We start from the raw sequence: 24,118 nt of genomic DNA, 5'->3' as shown, positions 1-24,118 counted from the left end.
TCATTCTGCAGGCCCCCTGCTGTTGTCCTGGCCTCAGATGGGTTCACAGAGTGGGAGTGTGGCCAAAACAATGGCCAACTCCATGATACCATGCTTGTTGTTGGTAAAATCATTGTGCAGATACATGCTGGGATTCCATTGCATTGAAAAAAAGTCAGGGAGGGACGTGCACAAAGATATTTCTTTAAATGCAAGTAGGTCTTTCAGTGGTGTTCCTGTGCTCCTTTTAGGTCTTTCAGTTATCATTTTAAAGCATTTTATTGAGATGGGCATATCAACTGTCATAATTAGCAATAATTCTGATATTAGTGCAGAATGAAGCATAAACACTAAAGTCTTCATTGTTTATGCCTAAATTGGGCATATTTGTTTCCTTTATGTCATTTTGAATAAAATTTGTGTTTTCCCAGACTGTTAGATTTTGTTTTGGGAAACTGTGACAATTATATAGCTTTGCTTTGTAATTACTGTGAATGTTTAAATAATCATGTTTATAACCCGTTTTTGGTAAGATGATGTTTGGTAATTATTATCGTATTGGGGATATTATTGGGTTTATAGAAGTCACTGGACTTCTGAATGAACAAAATGACTAAATCTGCCACAGAGTAAAAAAGTCAAAAACTTTTATTCAATGGTATAAAAAAAACAAACAAACACATGAAAAAATATATATAAAGAAATATATTACTTTAGTTAAATAAATATGTCAGACTGCAAAGACTTGGAAGCCCTGTCTTAGTGGTTTCTGGGGCTCCGTCAGTCTCAGCACAGTACAAAAACATGAGGTATTTAATGGTTGGTTTCCCCAGTGCATCGTCAACAAAAAGGCAGTTTAGGGGCATTTGAATGCACAACCCCAGTCGACGCTAAATCTGAACACGAAGCTTTCTGTCACACGTGCACTGAAAAGAGGGGGATACATTCTTAGCATCTCAAATGTTATTCTGGGCAATTGGTTTGCATTGCTCTCTTTAAACAATGGTTGAGACAATTATTCACTCTCCCCATTTTGTGAAGTTTAAAAATGATTGTGATTATCAAAAGCGGTTGTCTTCGTGGTGAAAAAAAATATATATATATCCCTATACTTCTAACTTCCTCAACAGGAATAACTTCAGCCATCTTTCAGTCCTTTACCAAGTCAACAAAGATCAGCATTGTGCACGAATTTCACATTAAACAGCTTATATATCAACACTGCCTGTTGGTAGATATCAAATCTCCCCCTGAAATGATGAGGCCACGTAAAGAGATTCCAACCCAGCAGACCACAGAGTGATGAATGAACTGCCCCAAATCATTAGTTCTTTTCATCAAGTGATACCTGTATCACCATGAAATTAATCATGATTGCACTTTGTGCAGATTTATTTTCAGTTCCTCTGTATATCGTTCAATCCAAACAACGCCTTCCTCAGCAGCTGGGAGAGGTAGTGATGGGGCTGTGGAGGAATGAAAGCTGACCAGCTGGGGTGTGCACAGGAATGGAGACGGGAAAATTGAAGACTGTGCTGCTGTTGCCGATGGCTGGGCTCCCTGCTTCTGAAGAGCATGTCGTTGAGGCCAGGACCTGGGACTCAAACTGAAGCAGCTGACCCATGAAGCTGAAGTTGGGGGAGATGATGCTACGACGTTGCTTCACAAACTCAAAGGCTTCATCCAGCTTCACACGGTTGGTCCGCATGAGATAGGCAAGGCAAATAGTGGCAGAGCGGGAAATGCCTGCTTGACAGTGTACAAAAACACGGCCTCCTTTATTTCTCACGGAGTCTGAGGAAAAAAAGAGAAAAAATTATTAGTCCTCTGTAAAAATCTTTAACATGAAAAATTTAGGAATAGGGGTGAAAATGTTGTGTGACACAGGAAAGCACCACCACAAAGCTCTCTGCAACACTTTCAGTTGCTATTTAAATTGAATAGTGCTCATTAGGACACAGGAACACTGTTAATAGAGGTGCACGGTGTGAGCTTGTGTGGGTTATTCCCAAGGGAGGCAGTCTGAGTGGACAAAAGAGGGGAACAGACCCCTGCTGGGGGTATTGATCTGGGAGCAAGGCCAACAATAAGTGAGGAGAAATTGCCTTTTGTTCTACCAGAACAAAGAGCAGCTTGGAGAGAACTATTCAAAACCAGACAGCCTATCCACTACAAAACTAGTTTAGGGCTGCTGCCTTGCAATTCATTAGAAGGGGCAGTCTTTTTTTCTAAGCCTAAAAGATGGCAATGATGTAACTGTTATTGTGGTGGAGTGGGGAGTCTGTGCTGAGCCAGCTGGTCAGTTTTGGAGGGAATTTATTGAAATTTAAATCCGGGAGTCAAAGAGTGACGAGAAGCGCTGGGGTGGGGTGGCGGGTTGAGTTTCTTGCCATCAACAGATGTGATAGGAGCTCACATTTCCGGTTGAGCAAGTTTGAAGGGAATAAAAATGGTACTCACCGATAAACTCAATCGCCTCGTTGAACCAGGAGCTAATATCAGCTTTGTGGTTGTCCTCAACTGGGATGCTCTTGTAGAGAAAGGAGCCTTCAAAGTGGTTGGGGCAGTTAGCAGAAACATTGATTAGAGCAGTGATCCCCAGCATGTCCAGCATGTCCTTTCTTGAAGCGTGGTAAGCACTGCCAAGGTACAGAAAGGGCAAGATTTCCACAGGACCCCCCTAGACAGAGAAAACAAAAACAAGACAACCCCACTCAGTCAGCTTCAAAATAGTACAACTTTAAGGCACAAAAAGCATTGCACACTGACTTAATCATTAAAAAAAAAAAAAACACAAGGATACAAACCTGGTCATATAACGGAGTATTGCATGGACTACAGCTTGGGTCTGCACTCTCAGGGTGGCTGGAGCTCAGAGGCAAACTGAGCCCCTGAGGTGGGGAGGATTTCGTACACATCTCAGGATACTCTGTTGAAAATGTGTCAAACCCACCTGGAAAAGTGAGAAACACAGATGCAAGCTCAGGACACAGGGCAGGACTCAGACACATCTACATTTCAATATGGACCTCATCCAAAAAGGTGACAACTGCTGGTAGAGCTATTTTGAAACTTTGTTTACCCCAGCACCAACTGGTATGGTGACAGCTGCTATCAGCACTTGTTTCCCCGTTGTTAGGAGACAATTGTATATAGCTCTGATAGACCTTAAAACCCACTTCTTTCTTACCTTTAAGAATAAAAATACTAGCTCCACAGGAATTTCGACACAGGGCAGTAACAGCAAGCATCAATGTCCCGTCTTTTTTAGCGTGGCTTAAGTCCGCACTGCGTTCGTCAAGCAGCACCACAGACTGATACTCCCCGGATAGGAGCCGGTTCCTAGTGTCCTCGTTGGGTACGATGTGCTCAACTCCAAGACCCCCCCTTGCTCTCCTGCGTACTATGGTGCTGAAGCGCACATTGGTGGAGCCCGATATGTGGGACGAGTTAAAGGACAGGAATGAGCGGCAGTCCAGGAGCAGGCAGGCCGGGACGTCGCCCTCCAACATACCGCGGAGAGACGCACAGTCGATTGCGGGGACCTCCATTATGACCATAGTAGAACGGCAGGATAGAAATTTAAAATCCAGATACATAAAGCTTGTGCGGTAATAGTTCGAGTAGATCTGAAGAAGACTTTCTCTCAAAATTACAATGTAATCTTTAAAGCAGCGAGCCCTTTGTTCCGGTTTGGTTTCTTCAAATAAAAAAAAAACACGTAGACAAATAAGAAAACAAAGTTTTTAAAACTATCGATGCTGGTCCTTTTCTGTTCTTGAGTTTATCCGCTCGTTGTGGCTCTTCTTTAAAAGTTTAGTATTTTCACTTTACAGTGAGTAACTTCTGCCTAAGAGCGGCAGGAATCGCTTTTTTATACCACGATGCCTTGCGGATGACAAGTCACTGACGTCAGCTCACCGCCCCTCGTGGCCTCCTGCCAGGCCTTCATGACGTTTGGCCTGTGTGCAACGGGATACAACTGAGTCTTGAGCACATTTCTCTAGGGACGTAGCACACGTAAGTGGGCACGCGGTGTCAATTTTCACTGAGTGCGGTTTGTTGTTGTTTTTCTTTCTTAGTTTTTTCTATATTAATTCTTTACAACGTAAACATCAAAAGTACCGCATTAACACCCACACCGACATTTTCTGGAGTTTTCTGGTTATGAGCTTATAACAATAAAAGTTTACTTAGTTCTAGATGGAACCTATACTTCTATGATTATTAGAATAAGTTGCATCATAGGTTGCAGGAATAAGATGCCTCAGAGCTTGATTCCGACAAAATCAACAAAATGATAATAAATCAGATTTTGAGACAACACTCTAATTTAAAATCTAGGGTAATTCAATTTAAAACGTTATTATATTGACTCCGCTATTAATTGGTATTAATTGGCTTATTTAAAGAAAATAGGCTTCTTTAATGCATACCATGGTCCAATAAAGGTTTATAGCCTACTGTACTTTTATCCTACTAACATATAATAACTCTTTCCTAACTTTTTCTAAAGCATGTCAGCAAATAAGGTATGTGCCAAATTTTCCATGATGTAGAGCTTAATTATATTTTAATTTTGCCTCTTCAACTGAGAGTTGACAAAATAACAAGATAATTAGTAAATTTCTGCCCTGGGTGCCATAAAAGTTTATTCTTTGTTTTTATTAGTCAGAGGTAAATACTGTTTAATCCCCCGAAAGCAAAGGCCAACCATAAAAGTTAATCACTGTATAGAAATCTGAAGTCCAGTAAATTTCCACATGCTGAGAAACAAAACATCACTCTACCAGGAAGACAACAGCAGATGGAGTTCTCCTGACTAGTTTAGTTTCATTTGTGACTTTACTGAAACATATAGATGAGATTTATTTCGCAAAATGAAAATATATTTCAGAAAGCAAATATGATTGCGATCACCCTGGGAAACCCTTTCATTTGTTGGTGTGGTTTGCTGACTCAGAGTGGTCAACACTATTGTGTCTTAATAAGGAACTGGGAGGATCATTATTGACAGACAACAGGTCTCTGCTAACAGAAGAGTGTGTTAACTGTGTCTAGAAACTGCACAACAGAGACCCAGTTGTTTTGTTGTGAAACAAATGTTTACCAATTAGACTTAAAAACAGGTAGTGTTGTAACTTTCCCCTTCACTTATTAATCCAAATTTCAGCTCAAAAGTGCCTCATTACTCACATTACAAACACACTGTGTTATTACAGTATCCATAAACATAAAATTGATGTATAAATCTTTACCACCCACATGCAATGCTTTATGCATGGACTTCAAGGTGAAATGCAAACAATGATGATGATGTCATTCTCACTTCACTGTAACCTGAAAAGGTGAGATCCTTAAGCCATGCTGTCTCTGTTGTACTTAAAGCAACGAGAACATCTGATGTGTTGTGTGAGAAAGGAAGGGGGGGGGGGGGGGGGGAATGGAAAACATTTAACCAATCATAACGGAGTGTAGAAACGCTTCAGCCGGTTTAAACTCACACTCCTGTGAGATGAGTCAACTGTGAAGCACATGCCACAAAGAAAAAAAGTTACATACTTCAAAGTGGAGTGGGGTCATCAGGCTTTGAAAACAGACTGTACTAAAACATTTTGTCCTCAATGTAAATGCATCTTACTCCAAGTCATAAAGTAAGGAGCTTATGTGCTGGAGGATAGGGAAAAAGTAGTAAACTAAAGATGGAATTAACATAAACTGTTAGTGCTATAATGATCACATGCTGTTACTCTGTATTTCTATGAAGTAGAAGATGTTCACTTTTCACTAAATTTTCACCCTTTTTCATTTATTTACAGCATCTGGCTTTGGTATCTGTCATATGGGTTTCAAAACTCTTTTGAAACATATTACAAAAGACACATGTATCATATTATTTCTGTGGCCATGATAACCAGCAGAAAAAAACAGTATTAAACAAAAACATAGATTTTAATAGCCCAAAAAAAAGCCTATTTCCTCCATGTGACCACATCTAACACTGCAGATGTGCTTTGAGATGTGAATATGTAGATTTGGTGGACTTTGAGTGACAAAATATTGATATTGAGGTCTGAAAATAGAGGCTGAGCTGTTGCTCTGTTTTTTATTCCCATAATTATGGCCTACAACCAACCTTAGCTCTCATCCAGAAAGGGAAGTGAAACATTAGATGACAAAGAGGCATTTCCTGCGGTCCAGCTTTGCTGTCAGTTGCTGTCATCCCTGCCTGTTTACTGTCATCGTAACTACAGGCAACAGCTAAACCATCAATGGGAAAATACAGGGTCTACCCAGTCTTGTAGTGTCTCAACATCTTTAGCCAAAAATGTTTCATTTCACGCACACACAGACATGTATATACATATACTTATATATATATATATATATATAAATGTGTGTGTGTGTGTGTGTGTGTGTATATACACACACACACATATATATATATATATATGTATATATATGTATATACATGTATATGTATATATGTGTTTGTGTGTGTTTGGGGAGGGGGGGGGGGGGGAATTGAAACTATGTTGCCATGGGAAATACACTGATTGGAGTCTGTGGATTTTCACATATTTTTTTGCCTCTCAGATATGTGATATGTAGCTCTCTGTTTCAGGTTTTGCCAGTAATACAGTCATATAATCAAAAGTAGCCCAAGATTACTAAACAACAATGTCTGTGGTAGGTGATGACAATATGTGTACAAATTTTGCACAGGTGAAAAAATACATTGAGTTTCCTTTCTCACATTCAATGTTGGGTGAAACCAGAAGCCATAACTTTAAAAAAATACTATCTGCACCCTTTGTCAACAACTCTGGGCCGTCGTGTATAAGCTGAGACACAGGTCAATAAAATGAATGCATGCAAGTTTAGTATATACACCAATCAGGCATAAGATTATGAGCACCTGTGCAATTTAATGCAATGCAGTACAGTGGCTCAGCCAAGAATTCTAGTTTTACAAAGTTTTCTCAGTTTTTAGGTTGAAACTGTCAGAAAGGTGATGAAGGGGTGGTTCTAATGTTTTGCCCACCCTATTTAAAATGAATGAGCTGACAAAAACATTAGAAACACCTTTTCTTTTAATGCACTTGTAGAATCAATAGTAGAATCATCATCTTTCTGACAGTTTCAACCTAAAAACCGAGACATTATTACCTTGTAAAAGCAGAATTCATGGCAGAGCCACAGTATTGGATTGCATTAAATTGCAGAGGTGGTGCCTGAATGGTCTATATATAAAAGTCAGATGATAATATAGTAACAGTATACTTTGTAGTAGTCTACAATTGTCCTAACCTAAAAAAGTCTTAACAGGATATTCACATCAAAATCTATACTGAATTAATAAGTACTTACAGTATATCTTTAGTGCAGCAGTGTTACCTATTGTCACTAACATTCTTTAGTTGTATGAAACAATTATGTGTCTGAGTAGTATTTTATAATTCTCAGCAAAATTAAACTTAATTTGTAGTAAATAAAGAGATACAAATTATTGGAACATAAAATTCGTTTGTTTCGTTTTATTATTGGACAATTTTCTTCAAAACTACTGATGTTTCTGTACTAAAAGAGAAAAATAATAATTTGTTGTCATAAATTACCAAAATCCATAAAAAAAAGGATGCGCGGCTCACACAGGAAGAAGAATTAGAGGGAACCGGAAGTAGCTCTCAGCCAATGGGCTTTTGCAAAGCGTCCTAAGCTGACGTCAGCCCGGTACCGATGAACAACCGGTAGCGTTACGTGGGGAGTTTTGTGGTTGCCTGTTGTTTGTAGCTTTGTCCTTTAATCCAACTGTTAAACGTGTTAGCATCATGCCTTTCGATGTAAGGAGGTGAGTACGGGCTTTCCGTTCATTTGAGTTCGGATATGAAGGATTGCTGTTGGTACTGTGGAGTCCTGGATGAATTAACGGGTAGCAAAGCAACGCCTACTAATGAGCGAGTCAAAGTTGTAACGGGTGTTTCACAGTGGGTATGAATGGGCTACATTGTGGCAGGGGCAAGAGTGATTCTCAGGTATGCTCTTAGTTTTTTTTTTTTTTTTTTGTCCGGGTTCATGCCTGCGCATGTGTACATTTCCTCATCTGTCCTAAAATTGGAAGATGCAATACTGATGAGAGCAGCCGCAGGACATACAAAACCATTTTTTTCACAAAGCGGTGTCATAGCTGCAGGTTATGTAAACACGTGATGCCCTGATTTAGTCTTATTTCTAAGATATTTTTGTCAAAAATGAGTCAACACATTCAGAGTCATTAGCCACAAGTTATCAGAAACTTCGCCCCTAAGCCACAAATATATCGTAAGGCAGAAAAACACCTGCCCACAGGTGTTGCAGATCCATTCAGCTAATCTGTTGATACAGAGCTAATAGTCACACCTGTAGGACGACTGAAACTGTCAATAGAGCACACCTTAATAAAAATAAAGGACAGGATGTTTGTATAGTAGTCACTTATTGACTAGTATTTTATAAATTGTTCTGTCCTCAAATTTGAGTTTTATTACTTCAGTCAAAAATATTAAAAATAAGTTGTAATAGTAGATGTAGTAAGACTGCTACTAATGATTATTGATATTAGCAGTTAATTTTAAACTTTTTCCCCCAGTTAATTATTTAGTCTAGCCTAATGGGAATCAACAATTTTTACAATCTGACTAAATTGCGAGATCATGATGTTGATCTCACCATTAAGCTCCATAATTTCTGGTAAATGATAATGTGTCGTTTTATGTTGTCTTACTCCAACGCTTCATATGATGTGAAGGAGCATTGACAATGTGGATCCATGCCACATCAACAAATCAATAGAGTGGTATAGTCTTATATTTAGTTTTGCTGGTTGGGCAGATTCATTGGTAAATTGGCTGTTTTAATTGGCTGTATTCAGCATATTATCTACATCATTTCATGCTCAATTGTCCATCCCTACATTGTATCTTGTACACCTATATACACTCACTGGCCACTTTATTTGGAACACATGCAAAATTACAATCTTATAATTTCTCAGTTTTTAAGTTGAAATTGTCAGAAAGGTGAAGATTCTACTCTGTTTCTTATTGAGGTCAAAGTGGGTAGTGGAGATGTACTGGAGTGCATTATGAGAAGATGTGGTACGAATGTTTTGCCCACATCATTCATTTTCAGATGTCATGTTCTGTTTGACCAAAAGTAATATGTTAGGTATGAATATGTTATAGGTATATTTATTTTTTACATTTTCTGTTTTTATTTTCATCTTTGTCTTATCAGCATTTTATTCTGTAGATTTTCACCTTTTCTTTTTTATGTCATTGTGATTACACCAAATGACTCTCATCTCTCTCATTACGGTTTCACAATTTCTTTCCTCTGGTGTAACTCTCTGTTGTATAAACTGTGCTTCAGAGTTTTGGGCGAGTGGGTGTGTCACAGCAAATACATCAAGTGGTCATGTCATGTTTCACTGAAATCCCTGATCATACACAAAATTTGTGTTGATTAACCAAGTGTATAGTATCTATTCCCAGAATGTTCAGTTGTATTTGATTACTGGATGTTAGGAAATATTGGTGTTTTGTATTTTCCTTACAGCACAAAATTCTATGAAATGGCTAAAACCATATCCGGTCCCTTAAAGCTCACATATTATACATGTTTTCCTGTATCTTGTAGGTTTCCTAGATATGTGTGATAATTTCCCAGCTGAACTGTCAGATCATGATCTGAAAATCTCTTTAGCAGGAAGCTCGAAGGCCCTTGGTTTCTTTTGGGCCTGTAGCGTTATATGCAAATGAGCCACAGCTTCCACACACCCTTTTTGCCACTTCTGTTAATTCTGAACCATGGAAGAAAGGAAGATAAACGTTTGAATTACCTATTCTATGACCTACAACACTGTATGTGTTATTTTCTATGGTTTCCAAAAATGCTTGTGAGAACATGGGTTGAGTAGCAGCAGTATAGCAGGAATAAGCATGTTCATTCAATTTCTGGCTCTAATTCTTAAACTCACACCTTTCATCTAAAGACAACTGAGACACATGCAGAACATGACACAATCAGTTGAAACAAGAGGACATTTCTGAATGGACTCTAAACAAATTTCTGCAATTTTATGTTGTTTAGATTGTTGTGGGATGTAGCACGTTGGGCCATTGTTAAACCATATTGTAAGCAACGGAAAAAAACAGCTCACCATTATGTAAAGCCCGGCTGACACTTAATGAACTCGGCCCGATTTCAGTCTCAGTATGGTCGTGCACAAATAATTTAGAAAGGGGCCAAATTGCGGCCTAAAGAACTGCTGTTTGACGAGCAGGTCTGCAGTGTTAGCAGCTCCCTGTTTAAAAATCTTCTGTTATATTCCAAAAATAAAAAACAGATCTGAATATCATTAATAATCTTAACTGTAATATGAACTTACAGTTTTCAGTGTACATATTTTAGTGACTTGGTGCAAATACAAGCAGGAGATCGACTAATATTCAACACATAACAGCTGCTGTTACATTCTGAGCTTCACATAAAATTGCCAAAAGTATGTTGATATTTAATTTAGTCTAGAGACTGGGAAGACTGGATTAAAATGAACTATTCTTTTTAAGTTATTCCTGGTTGACTTTATTTTCATGCTTTGGATCTGTTCTCTTGTTGAAGGATCCATTGCCTCTCAATTTTCAGCTTTTCCATTAGAGTGTAGGAGGCTTTGCTCTAAAACCTTCTGATTTTTGGATTGCATTCATTCATTCTTTCCATTTTGTGTAGAGCTCCAGCATCTGATGCAGACATACACCCCCAAAACATCAGCGAGCCTCCAAAATGTCTAACCCCACATACAAAACGTGTGAATAATGATCAAATAATTCACATGCGTAGTCGGTTCAATATGGCAAATTTGCAAATGTTTGAACAGCAAATATACATTATTTTACTATAACTTTCTTTTTTTACACTCCACGGTCATGTTATTGCTCCTTGATGATTAGAACACAGTGACTGCTGTGAGTATGTCAGATGAATGATTTTTGATACTTGACATAAACAACATAGTAGAAACCTAAAGAGACGTGTGTTGCATGTATCTTTGATTTGATTTGACATGATTATACGGTATTTGAGAAAAAGAACCATAACGGTCTGTTCATGTTGACTTACTCAGCAATACATGGAACGGTAAAACAGTGACTCATTTGCAAGATATGGTTTATTTAACGAGGCTTCTTCCTTGAAAAGTGGTTTTACTTCATGTTGTCAATCTGAGCACTTTCACAGAAGACTAACAGTGGAAAGAGACAGAAGGGGCTGTGTTGACTGTAATTCAGGAAATTACAACGGGCGGTACAGTAAGAGGTGGACCCTCGTGTAAACATTAATATTCATGAATATAAAGTGTTCTGTTCTGAGCAGAGGAAATTCAGCGAAACTCTGTTGTCATCTAACCTAAAAATAAGCTTACTGAAGTGTATTTAAGAAATGATATACATTGTAAAAAAAATACTGCATGTTTTATTGAATTGAATTGTATTTATTTTAACAAAACTTAAGAAATCAACTTCACTTTGTATTTTTTGACAGCATTGCTGTCAAATACACTACTACTATACATTTCGTTTTGAAACTGGTAGTCTTTATTGACCTTTCAATGAATTATGCTATTTGATATGATTTGATTACTGCATTTTGCTGACACCTTTGTGCACATTTAATCAAACACACTATATGAGGTCAACCTGATATCATGACAATTGTGTAGTATAACTGTCAGTGTCAGTTGCGTGTGTTCTAGTACTATGGTGTACAAACCAGGGGCTCCAGGGGGCATCAGGGGAGCTGTGGTAAATTAGAGAATAGATTAAGGAAAATGCTGAAAATAGATGTTATATTTTGATGTTCATTGTTATAAAAATAAAGTGCCATGCCCATCTCTCTAATTGCCTGCCAATGAAAACACATAATCGTCACATAATCTCCGTGTTGACCTGGTAATGCTCTGTGCCTGCCACCAGGCTGCTCTTCTCTTGAAATGTAGTTATCTGATGCAGGCATTAGGGAGAAAATATCAACTGTCCTTCAATTTAAATATGGTCCGCTCAGTCAGTCTCTACCAGATTAAAACTACTATCAGTCTGTGTGGTGGAGGCAGGAGCGGGCCTTTTGCAAGTGAGCCCCAGCCTCACTCCAGCCAGTGAATGATTTCTGTTATATAGACAGAGGCTCCTTTAGCTATTTTATTATATCAGTATCAAGGCAGTGCTGTGATGCCATCATATACATTTTGTCCATATCTCCAGTCCTTCTGGAAATATCCAAATGGCTACTACACATCCATATGAGACAATGTACACTTCAAGTGTAGGATCAGATCCAATATCACATCTCGAGTGATGACTTGGATGATATATAGGTTCCTTGCTCACAATCGATTTTAGTAATAGGAAATTGTGCCTGCTATAAATAAGTATTTGTGATTAGACTGCTAGATGATTTCTAACTATTTGTACCCTGGTCTTAGATTTAGACCTCAAAAGTGTCTTTTAAATTAACCTGTAGTATTAATAAAAATGTATACTAATATAATTTTAGCTCAGTATATGTCTGTATACTCTAATCTATAAACATAGAGCTTATTTTACTCTTACACCAAATAAAAACAAATGACTATTTATAGTACATTGTGTATTAGAAGTTGTTTAATATGATTATACAACAATAATTACTTTATAAAATAAAGCATGTTTAAATGCAATTCTTATTTTATATAAAAATAAATTTTATAACAGTCTAATTGTAATTTATTTAGTAACTTGATTTAACTAGATACATAATGTGCACATAAAATATGTTAAGTTTCTTCTATAAATCTAGGGTTGATGAGATTTTTACTGTATAAAATACTTGTAATAGCATTTAAGTTACCACTAAGTAAATTACCAATGTCTCTCAAACTTGTCAACTAGCAGCCAGCAAGACAAAAAATGTGGTTTAGAGTTTAAAAAAAGAGAGCCAATAAAGTTTCCTTAGCAAAAAGGGTCATGTAGGCACTTTACAGTGGAGCTCATAGCGGAGCATGCAATATATCAAGTGTCAGAAAAATTAAAATCAGCAGAATTTTGATTTCCTCATTATAATGGTGGGAATGCTCCACCTGTCTGGTTGTCTCTGGAGATATGTTCTGCGGTTGGTTGAAGAGGATGTATGGAAGGAGAATGCCATTGCACATTAAAAGCTTAACAATCAGGAATTGTGTGAAGTTATTCTGATCCTGATACAGTATGACCCCCCCCCCTTCCTAAGCTCTCCACCCTACCCCTTGTTATGCTGTCTTCGTATACATCCTGTAAGGCCAGTGATCTCATACCAATGGGACTTGGATGCAGGAAGTTGTAGGTGGATGTGGTCAGAGAGAGACAAAGAGACAGAGGGATTTTAGCTGACATATTTAGGGTCCAAGGGTACGTGTGCAGCAGGTAAAAACAAAGGAAGCTGAGGCAAAAAAGAAGCAGCAATGTCAAGGCTGGACAAGAAGCCTGCACTCCTGCTTCCTGCTTGCTTTGCATCAATTGTGATTATATCTCTGGCCGCTCTCTGAAGAAATGTGGACAGATGTGAGTGTTTTGGAAGGAGAGAACGTGCGAGAAGGGAGAAGGGAAGAGAGAGTGGGTGGGGTTTTACAGTCAGCAGTAGAGTTTAGGGTTGAATGTGTTCCGCTGCCCAAAAAGGACATGCGCAAGAACTCATGAACCTAAATAGTTTTTGTGTTGAGTAGCAAATTTTTTTCCCTTTCTCAGCTACCCAAATAGGCAACAACAGTATTTCACAAGAGGAGAGTTGATTGTGTAAAGTGGTAGCGAAACACAGTTTACACAGTCTGTTATTTTGAAAACCTGAGGATTCATACAGAATGTGAAGTTTAAAGATTTAGTGGAGAACAAACCTACAGTCTATCAAAAACTAAATCCTTCAATGTTGCTGTTACTATACATAATTGTATGTTCTTCCGAAACCATATAATTTGAAGTTCTGACTACAGTGTTTATAGTGCTCTTCTGTGTGTGTGTGTGCGCGCGCGCGCGTGTGTGTGTGTGTGTGTGTGTATGCAGATCGTTAGACCTTTTGTTGGGGTCGGTTCAGAATTACAGGGAACACATTCAGAGGAAGAGGTGTATTGGTGTGTTGTGGTGGCCCGTCTGGATCTCTTATGTGTAATGGCGGTGGGCCAGAGCTAACATTCCACCACTCTTCTGTAATATCGCACAGCTTGATGGGTACAGAATGTACTGTCTTTCTTAGCACAGTGCTTACATTTACTATTTTGTTTCTCACTCCCTTTTCCTTGTTTCCCCCTTCATCTCTTCAGATTCGATATCTACAGGAAAGTCCCAAAAGATCTCACCCAGCCAACATACACAGGAGCTTTCAGTGAGTAGTGCTTAACACACACAAAAAAATCACCTTTTTAAATTGTTTTCATTTGTAAAGTTTCATTTGTATTTCAACTTCCATCACAAATGTAAAAAAGATATTTAATTTCTTACTGAAACTCGTAAAGAAAACTTTTCTGTTTCAACATGTATAGGCTGTTCTGTAGACAATGCTAGAAATATTATGTTTACATAAAATATGAGGCTACTCTCAGTAGATGGCTAGTTATGTAAGGGGTTTTCCAAAGGTAACAAAGCACCTGCGTAATCAAAACAAAAATTGACTACAACATTTAATGTCTGCATTTGCGCTATTGTACAGATTAAACAAATAGATGTAGATTGTTGAGAGCAGTGGGAATGATGGTGGTTAGATACAGTTTGGAAGAGAGAAGCTAGCTGTTCGTAATCTTTGTGCTCAGCTTAGCTAACTCACTACACTTTAGAGCTTTAGAGTTTTTGGTAAGTTGATCGTGTTACCTTTGGACTGAGCCAGAGTACTTGTTTTCTTCTTAGCTTAAGGTGATCTAACTGGCTTTGTACAGACATGTAAGAATTAAATGTTTGTGTTACCACTTGTTACATTGAAATTAACTTTGAAGTGAATAATGACAAGTAGCCTACTATAAACGTTTTTGTTTCCATATGTGAATTTATAATTTTTTTCATTGTGAAAACTTTGTTCAGATCAGGCATGTTTTTGTTGCACATTTTCATATTTCTATTTTGCAACAAATGACAGATATTACATGCATGTCTTTCGTTACGAGGAAAATACAAAGTGACTAAGCAGTCGCTGTTTGGGGAGGTGTGTGCGTCAGGAAACAGTTTCACAAATGGAGGAGTCAACAGCTTTACCTGCCTGTGTCAGCACAGATACATCCTGACAGAGTCAGTCAGCATGCGGCCCAACTACTTTGATAAGAATGTTAATGATCATGTTCTTTCTTTGGCAAATCATCTGAGAAGTCATCAGTGGAATTCATCACCTGTTAGGTCATGTGTTTTTGTGTTTGTCATCAAAAGTCATTGTGTAATGAGTGACTGTATCGATTATTCACTGTACAATGAACATACAAAAGACCTGGGGACATATTTATGCCTCCTCGATTATTTTCTTAATGTGGGACATTTGTCATCTGGTGGCAGCACTGGGTAGAGAAAAAATGGCAACCTGAAACTAATGACAAAATGACTATGCAACACTGAATTGTGGACAATTTAAATAGATTTAAAACGCCTTCCTGGATGACAGTGAAGAGAATGGCTTTTTCTAAACATATACGCACAGTTTCCACCCATGAGGAAATGGATGGAGGTTCTTCCTGTACAGAGTGGACTCCCTTCCTGTCTCCATCCTCTGTCTAGGTTTAAGGCCACTGGGTTTATGTGGATATTAGGCGTCTGTTATTGTTTCACCCACCGCAAGTCACCTCACATTTTGAAGTGTGTATGTCAGAGGCAACCAGAACCCGACTCCCCCTTTTTACAAAAAGCTAAATATTTCACCTGGTCTGCTTTGTTATTCTGTGGCCACATGCCTGCGGGGTAACTTTTTATGGTATTTACTTTGAACTGTTTTTACCACAGTTGGTACCAGAGCCCCTTTTGCTTTAGACCTCGTGTATAATGGTTGTTTCATGTTTTTGTTTGACTTATTTTACTTTACTTATACTTTCTCTTTTTCCTGCTGATAGAAAATCCTTATTGTGTACAGTGTGGGGGGAAAAAAATCAGCCTTGGCAGTACAAAAACAAATGGCACTGATTACAAAAATGCAGTGCTAGTATTACATGTCACTGACTAATTCATTGTTTTATTGTATCAATTCATTGTGTCACACCTCTGAGGGGGGGAAAAAAAACCTCTTTCTCTCTGTTTGAATTAAGCAACTCTTAAGACTGTGTTTCATCACACATGTCAGCTCGGAAATGATGAACTAAACACCCCTCAGGAAGATTAATCAGCTTGTCACTGTGGTGCTGTTTAAATCAGCCGATTAATCTGATCTTGTAATGCTCTTCCAACATTGTACTGAAAAACTACTGTGCCAGTCTTTCAATGAACGTGAATCGGTGACCTATGCGTCATAGTGACACTCCCTATTGTTTGTTGGTTAAATATTACCTTTTGTAGAGGCTTTACAAACCACAGGTCTGGTTGTGTCACCCTGCTAGCCACACAGTCATGTGACGCTGTGTTGCCAGGAGACAGTTGCCATGTAAACATGCCTCACCTGCTGAGTGAGAGCTTTCTGACTGAGGCTCTTGCCATACCGGACAGACCGCAGTTGCGCAGACACAGATCATTTCCTTCCATATTTATCTTTGCAAACACATGACAGTGTTATATATGACCCTGAATACTTTGACACATGAAATTAAACAGACAGGCTGGCTGCTTCACCATTTAAGCTCAGACTTTATTTTGGCTCACACTGAACAAAAAAAATACTTATTATTTAAGATTAATATCTCTAATTTATTTCCTGTCTAGCTTGTCAGTAAATTGAAGCTTCTCTGTTGGATCCAGTTTTTGTCTAGGTGACTGTCAGATAGTCTGTGTTAGTTGGTCAAAGGAAACCAAAAATGACTTGTTTCAGAGGCCTTTGTAGCATGAGATCACTTCTCTTAAAGCAGATATTCTGTAATGGCTGCCTGTTGTGCTGGTATTTAATGTGCAATTAGTGAAGAAGGGACTTTAAAAACCTACGTAATAGGTGACTTAACACTGCCAGTAAAACAGCTATTTAGGGAAATTTATTTATGGCTGCTATGAAATCATTAATGTCTATGGCTAAGGCTGGAAGATTTTGGTTCATTTGGTTGTCATCAATTCTTGAAAAGCTGGTGTAATTTGAGATTATTGTTAAAGTTCCATGCTTAAGATGGACCAGAGCTTAAGTTGAAACAAGGTTTTCATTCCAGCTTTTTTCCTCTTTGCCCACAGTTTCCGTTCTCTGCTGTGTCTTCATACTCTTCCTGTTCCTGTCTGAGCTGACGGGATTCATAGCCACTGAAATGTATGTATCCTATCTTCAGATCTCCTGAGAACCATGTATCTTGTAATCTCCTTTGTTGCGACACAGGTACTGTCTGCTGCTGAAATATACAAGACGGGAACTTAAAGATGAATGTCAATACCCTCATTATGATGTATTTGGCTTAGCCCGTGTAGTTACCAATGAATGAAGCCAGTTTCTCACCGGAAATTGACTTTGTGGATGCGTCAGCCTCCTGGTGATGTGTAATAAGGGGTGACTTGGGGAGGAGTGTGACAGAGAGGAAATTACACTGTCTAAGATATACAACTGTTCGCAATCTGGAAAAAGATGAATCCTCAACTGTTAAAGCAGTGGGCAAAGAATATATTCTCAAATGGCAAAATTGTCTTTTTCTTTCTCATTGTCTCATAAAATTTTTGGTTTCAGCTTAATTAACCTTTTGTTTTTCTTTTCGTTCATTACAGTGTAAATGAACTGTATGTGGATGATCCCGATAAAGACAGTGGTGGGAAGATAGATGTGAGTTTAAACATCAGTTTGCCAAACTTACACTGTGATTGTGAGTATATACATATATACAACTCAATTTCTCAAAATTACACTTTCTGTTTGTATGTTTACTTTTTCACATATTTATAACTTTGTTTTTGGCCTTATCAGACAGTGTCATACTAAACATGTCTTGTTATCTACTATGGCAACTTGCCAGAGATATAATAGCTTCAATATCCACCTGTGTTGTGACATGCTCTAGATAACACTAAACTTTAGCCAAGTGTCTGATCTTCTTGCTGCCATACAGCCACTATCTGAGACGGATATTAAGTTCTCTTGGTTGGCTCATCTACTGTACTTCAGTGGTAAATAGATGGGCAGGATGCAGAGCAGTCACTGGTTATTTGATTCCCATGACTCCGCTCAGAACTATGCCCAATGATAAATCAAACACACCCACAATATCCATGCACACATAGTGCCGAAGCTTGTGCAGCACAGAAGACGCAAACATTCGTTCAGTCCAAGTTATAGCCAAAAATGGCAAAGTGAAAAAATGCTTGTGTGAAAAACTAAATCAATTTTTTTTCTGAGAGGCTTTGGCATGCAGACGCACAGCTGTTGGCCATATGTTTAGACAAGCTTGCTCATGGCATACATAAACAAAGGCCATTCCTGGCCATTTCTGATTAAAGCTCTTGATGATTGCAAATAAACAGAAGTACATATATACAGAGCTTTAACCTTTTTGCGAGCTCAAACACATTGGTCTAACCACAGTACAGCTGCACGTAATAAGCAGAAATGTTCCTCAGCCCTTCTCCCTGCAAGTTAATTTTGCACATCGGTTCATTTTCCAGGCCTCTGAATAGGTTGTCATCCATGACAAATTTACTTGGAGTGAGATATAATTTTCATCATGGAAAAGCTTTCATTTCCATCTTTTTACTATTTATCTGCTGCGTTGTGCTGTTAAACATCACCTCCCTCCACTGCCCTTTTCCAGGGCTCGATTTGTGACTTAATGGAAAAGTAGAACAGTGTGCAATAGTCTTAAAATAATTTCCCCTCCGCCAACTTTAAATTAACACACTAATAGTTCTAAAGGTCTTAAAAAGGAGAAACAACCCCACACCCACACTTGCAGATTTATATTTGTGCACTGTATTTTGAGATCTGGATAGACAGTCGTGGGGTCACATTTGTCTTAAACGTCAAAGGTCAGACTGACAGCATGTGGAAGTTGTAGGGCAGATGCAGCAGACGTCTCTCCACACTGCTGGCCAACACATAGCACAGGCAGACTCTCAAAATAGGCTTCGGCCTTTGGACACGTGCCTACAGGAGGGGGGTTCAGTGAAACCTAGATGGAAAAACACAGACGGAAAGAGGGCAACAGGCAGGAGAAGTTCTCTGTTTGGACTTTGTGTGTTTACTTAGTGGAACAAACTACAGTAAATTTCAGAGTTTCCCTTATTTATTTTTTATTCCTCTCTTTCTATATTACAAAATGCCTGCTAATAAATGTCAAATAACAAGTAATCATTTAAAGAGCCCATCGCAAAAGAATTACCACTTCAAATAATTGTTTTGCCCGACTGAAAGTCTGTATCATTTTGTGGCTGTGAGCACTTTTTTATATTGAACGCATAAATTGAGAAGATTACCACTCAAATAACAAATGGAAAAAAGAAAGAAAAGAAAAACAATTAATAGATAAATAGATTCATAGCTACAGTATGTTTTTGTAATAAATAATTTCTCAACATTACTTGTTTATCAAAACAAATTTTAATAATAGCAATTATATTAATGAATAAGAACAATTATAATTGTTGTTTCTGTACATTTTGGAACCAGAAGAGGAAACTGAGATATATTATATTTTGCTTTATATTATTGTATATTATTCAGTATGTATTTTAATTCTGTGTCATCTTTTTTTTTTTTTGTTTGCTTTTTCCCCAGTGGTGGGTTTGGACATTCAAGATGAGATGGGCCGCCATGAGGTTGGTCACATAGACAACTCAATGAAAATTCCTCTGAACCAAGGTGATGGTTGTCGATTCGAGGGAGAGTTCACCATTAATAAAGTAAGGTCCTCGCGTAGTGAAGTGGAAAAAAGAAATAACCCACACACACTGAATTAGTTGCAGTATGTGCTGGATTTGCTTCACATGGGACTTGTGGTGTTACAGTCACAGACTTACCAAGCTCTCTCTCTCTGTGTGTTTGTTTGTGTGTCTTCAGGTACCAGGTAATTTTCATGTCTCGACACACAGTGCTACAGCACAGCCGCAAAGTCCTGACATGACCCACATCATCCACAAGCTGGCCTTTGGGGAAAAGCTGCAGGTCAGGACAGACCACACTCAAAAAATCTGAGGAAGAACAAAGAATTTTCAAAACTAAACTCAGATCTTGTTTTTCTCTTTTTTCACATAGGTACATAAAGTACAAGGAGCATTCAATGCATTAGGAGGTGCTGACAGGCTTTCGTCTAATCGTATGTATCCACAGTCCACATGCAGGCATGACAAACACTATTTGACTTTTATGTAAAGCTGCTTGCTGACATAGGATGATGCAGTGAAATGAGACACCCAGTGGACAGCTTTTGAACCCAAACTGAGTGGAAACTCGGTTCACATAGCTGACACCGCAGTCAGATGGAAAGGCTCCAGCCAATTGCATCATCCACCCAACTTCATCCATTTTTGGGCACCAAAAATACATTTTGGAATTAAAATAACTTTGTTTCTTTGCAGCTCTGGCCTCCCATGACTACATACTAAAGATTGTTCCAACAGTGTATGAGGACCTATCAGGCAGACAGAGGTTTTCCTACCAGTACACAGTAGCAAACAAGGTATTGTGTCCTTGCTATTGTCCCTCTTTTCTGTTGTTACTTTCCCGTTAGACTACAACACCAAGTCATGTGGAAGCAGTGTGACCATCCCAACATATGGCCAAACTGTGTATTGCCATGTTAATTTGTGCACTCATCCGGACGTAAAAGCTCATCTTTAGTGACTAGAAACACTCCCTGGATGTCAACAAACCATAAAACACACTTCGTAGAACTGCACTGAGTGACAGCTGGGTTGAGAGTTTGCAGGTCAGATGTGAAGAGGGGAGGATGAGGCCCAGAGCAAAATATTCTGGAATCTCCTTGCCAGAGGATTAATGCATTCCAATGGAGGCTCAAATTAGTGCTCAGTTTTTTTCTATGCTAAATGTATTATTGTTATCAAATTTACAGTCCAGGAGCATTTAGATAGATTTTGCAGAACTGTGTGTAGATAGATATATATATATATATATATATATATAGAGAGAGATATACATATATATATATATATATACACACACACACACACACACACACACACACACACACACACACACACACACACACATATATATATAAAAAAACTCCCTGACGGACGCTTGTCAGATGTCATCCCATCACAAGTACTCACAACCCATTGTAGCCTCCTCTTGCTTATGTCATCTGTCTTTTTAGGCCAACAATTTGTCATTCATATTTAGTGAATCATTCATGATTTTTTTTTTCACTGACTAAATACAGATCTGTAATGATTCATTAACGCCAGTTCAACCTCTAGAGAGAAGAATGAAATTCACAGATTCTCAACAGATTTAGGAATAGAATAGGAATCAGAATAGGATTAACTCTGTGTTTGTTTGCAGCTCTAAAACACAAAACACTGATTTTTGTTCATCCCACCTAGGAATATGTCGCTTACAGCCACACTGGCAGGATCATCCCAGCCATTTGGTTCAGATACGACCTCAGTCCAATCACAGTCAAGTACACTGAGAGAAGACAGCCCTTCTACCGCTTCATCACAACAGTGAGTGAATTCTCCCCTGGGATACGTGAAAACCTGTTGTCAGAAGTTGTATAGTAATGTTGATCATATTAATGTCAAGGCCATGAGGTCTTACAAGCGCTGAACATCATTTTATATACTGATGTAATGCTGCATTAGTCAACACTGTGGTTTTGGGCTGGAGATGGCAGTGTAAGTCATTTGGTGGATCCAGCATCCGGACTGAATAATTTCACAAAGACATGTTATATGTTGCCAGGAAATTTGATGTATGCGGATGAATACAGTTTTTCCTTCGAGTGCCAGGCTGAATGTCAATATACTCGCATCACTGTGCCATGGGTACAGTCTGTAACAACCATTAGCAGGGATGCTGACACACAGGTTTATGCTTTAAAAACAGGAAAGAATATAAGTTGAGTATAATGAATTTATATAATATAAAATGACCATTATGAGACCAGACCTTTTTCATAGTGATGCTCCTAAACAGAACTGTGCTTACAATGGAGCGTTTAGCTGTTAAAAAAATACTTTTCACCAAATACTTTGGTGGTTATAATATTTAAAAGTCAGGTACGTTTCGCTCAGTTTCAAGTTTTTGTGTTAAGCTAAGCTAGTTAGCTGCTTGCTTTAGCTTTATATGTAACATACAGTCATGAAAGTTGTCTTAATATTGTCAAGGAACCGTCGGCAAGAATCCCAACATTTGAGACAAATTCTTTAACTTTGTGAATTCCTTTAGTCTTTTCCTGCCACAACTCCCCACCTGACCCTGTCAGTGCTGAGGAATTTTGGCTGAGCCCCTGCCTCCTAATCAGGAAAGTTTCCTGCTGACTGATAATGCAGTCAGGATCAAATTGGCTGCTTCAATGATGAGCTACACTGTTATTTGTCTTTTGTGTTGTTTAGCTTTATTATGACTTAGCTCATGGGTAGGAGATGACTGTTCTCATAATGTAACTGTGACTCATGGCTTAGGATTGTTAGTCAAGCTGCAGCAGGGCTCTTTCTGGACTCCAGTGCACACACATGATAATTTGGTCACGATTGATTGTAATTATATCCAGCTGATAGTGACCCATTTATAACCAGAGAAGAAAACATCAACAGCATGTGGTGACCTGTGATGTGTTTTCTTTAGATATGTGCCATCGTTGGAGGAACATTCACAGTTGCAGGAATCATTGACTCCTGTATATTCACCGCTTCAGAGGCCTGGAAGAAGATCCAGATAGGGAAAATGTCATGATTGTTCCATGCCCCTCCACACTTTTTATTTATAAATGCAAAGTTGCTAGCCTGTTAGCTAAATCCAGTCCTGCTCCAGCCAAGTTCCTGGTGAAGATTGTTTTACCTTGTCCCATGAAGTGGCTCTGGCACCTGATCTAGCTAGCAGGCTACACGGCCGCTTCTCAGTTACTGAAGCTCCTCTGCTCTGCTAATGCGTGGACATGTCCACTTCTTGTCTCTTCAGTGGAAGGAGAGCAGAGGGAAGCTCTTTTGTTACAGTGGAGAGGAACTCTAAGGTACTGTGTGTCAGGATCCAGTCAGTATAGATAATTGAAGGCTGCACCTGAGATTTTAACAGTGAAGAGTAGCTGAGATTTGGGCTGATACTCAGTATTTTAAATTGGAACATCACAGGACACAGATCACATGTTAATCATAAGAATAATTTAATCTATGGCTGAATGATTTAGAAGCAGGGGTAAAATAGAAATATGTTTACTATTTTTTTTTATTTCAACCCACTTCATTTATGTAAAAGAATATTACTTTAACCATGTTTTTCTTTCCCCAGTACTGCAAAGATTACTTATTATTTGAAGGATTTTGTTTTGTTTTGTTTCACAAACCTGTACTTTGTCAGTGTTTCTTCACACTGTCCATAAACAAACATTTTGTACTGAAACCAGTATTTTCACCAGTTTGTTTTAGCATGTTACAACTACAGTCTGTGTCGTACATTATCACCATCATTTACCTCTGTCATTTGATGTATATGAAAAATTTCATCTACTATCAAAAGTCACAGTTTTGACTTTTCCCATTCAGTTTTAATAATTTTAATAAATAGTTTGAATGTCTGGTTTTTGAGAGGTAAAGATTTTTGTTTTGTGTGTTTTAACATGGGACATGAATTTCTTTACTGATTGTTAACCTTAAGTTGTAAATTGTAAAGATACTTTTGTCTTGTAAGGAAAGATCTTCTCTCTGGTCATTATTTTTTTCTTTATACAGTTTCTTAGCAGAGCTTCTCTGTGAGGACAGGGATAAGCTCTCAGAACTGGTCTTTGTACTCTAAAGATCACCCGTTTCCAATTCCATCTGAGATTCCTCTTCTTCTTTTTTTC

At 38.3% G+C, this 24,118-nt stretch overlaps 2 protein-coding genes across 3 annotated transcripts; one reads left to right on the top strand and one right to left on the bottom strand.

Moving 5' to 3' along the window:
• Positions 1-609: 609 nt before the first annotated feature.
• dusp1 (dual specificity phosphatase 1) lies at positions 610-3,831 on the bottom strand. Its single transcript, XM_067517537.1, has 4 exons — positions 3,170-3,831; positions 2,787-2,932; positions 2,440-2,659; positions 610-1,773 (listed from the first exon to the last, which is right to left on the bottom strand). Exons 1-4 carry the CDS (start codon positions 3,576-3,578, stop codon positions 1,418-1,420), a joined length of 1,131 nt encoding a protein of 376 aa, XP_067373638.1. The 5' UTR covers positions 3,579-3,831; the 3' UTR covers positions 610-1,417.
• Positions 3,832-7,676: 3,845 nt separating this feature from the next.
• On the top strand, positions 7,677-23,968 carry ergic1 (endoplasmic reticulum-golgi intermediate compartment 1). Of its 2 annotated transcripts, none has more exons than XM_067517539.1 (10): positions 7,677-7,831; positions 14,342-14,403; positions 17,355-17,427; positions 17,874-17,968; positions 19,873-19,997; positions 20,155-20,259; positions 20,350-20,410; positions 20,673-20,773; positions 21,660-21,782; positions 22,906-23,968. In XM_067517539.1, the coding sequence occupies exons 1-10, from the start codon at positions 7,812-7,814 to the stop codon at positions 23,011-23,013; spliced, it is 873 nt and encodes a 290-aa protein (XP_067373640.1). In that variant the 5' UTR covers positions 7,677-7,811; the 3' UTR covers positions 23,014-23,968. The 2 variants fall into 2 exon arrangements, with proteins under 2 accessions (XP_067373640.1, XP_067373639.1); XM_067517538.1 differs by lacking the exon at positions 7,677-7,831 and adding an exon at positions 7,963-8,015.
• The last annotated feature ends 150 nt before the right edge of the window (positions 23,969-24,118 follow it).

This window comes from Channa argus, chromosome 10 (assembly GCF_033026475.1).
Source record: "Channa argus isolate prfri chromosome 10, Channa argus male v1.0, whole genome shotgun sequence".
In the NCBI taxonomy this organism is placed as follows: Eukaryota; Metazoa; Chordata; class Actinopteri; order Anabantiformes; family Channidae; genus Channa; species Channa argus.
Note: the sequence above shows the minus strand (reverse complement) of the source record. Positions and strands in the feature narration are given on the sequence as shown.

What these genes read in the sequence shown, in the direction of transcription:
- ergic1 (XM_067517538.1), top strand. Translation starts at nt 7,978, where the DNA reads ATGGGCTACATTGTGGCAGGGGCAAGAGTGATTCTCAG. An exon ending in AACATACACAGGAGCTTTCA is followed by an intron (nt 14,404 to 17,354) that starts GTGAGTAGTGCT and finishes CTTTGCCCACAG; the next exon opens with TTTCCGTTCTCTGCTGTGTC. An exon ending in TGACAGGCTTTCGTCTAATC is followed by an intron (nt 20,411 to 20,672) that starts GTATGTATCCAC and finishes GTTTCTTTGCAG; the next exon opens with CTCTGGCCTCCCATGACTAC.
- dusp1 (XM_067517537.1), bottom strand. Translation starts at nt 3,578, where the DNA reads ATGTATCTGGATTTTAAATTTCTATCCTGCCGTTCTACTATGGTCATA. An exon ending in TAGTATTTTTATTCTTAAAG is followed by an intron (nt 2,933 to 3,169) that starts GTAAGAAAGAAG and finishes TCACTTTTCCAG; the next exon opens with GTGGGTTTGACACATTTTCA. An exon ending in CGAGGCGATTGAGTTTATCG is followed by an intron (nt 1,774 to 2,439) that starts GTGAGTACCATT and finishes TTTTTTCCTCAG; the next exon opens with ACTCCGTGAGAAATAAAGGA.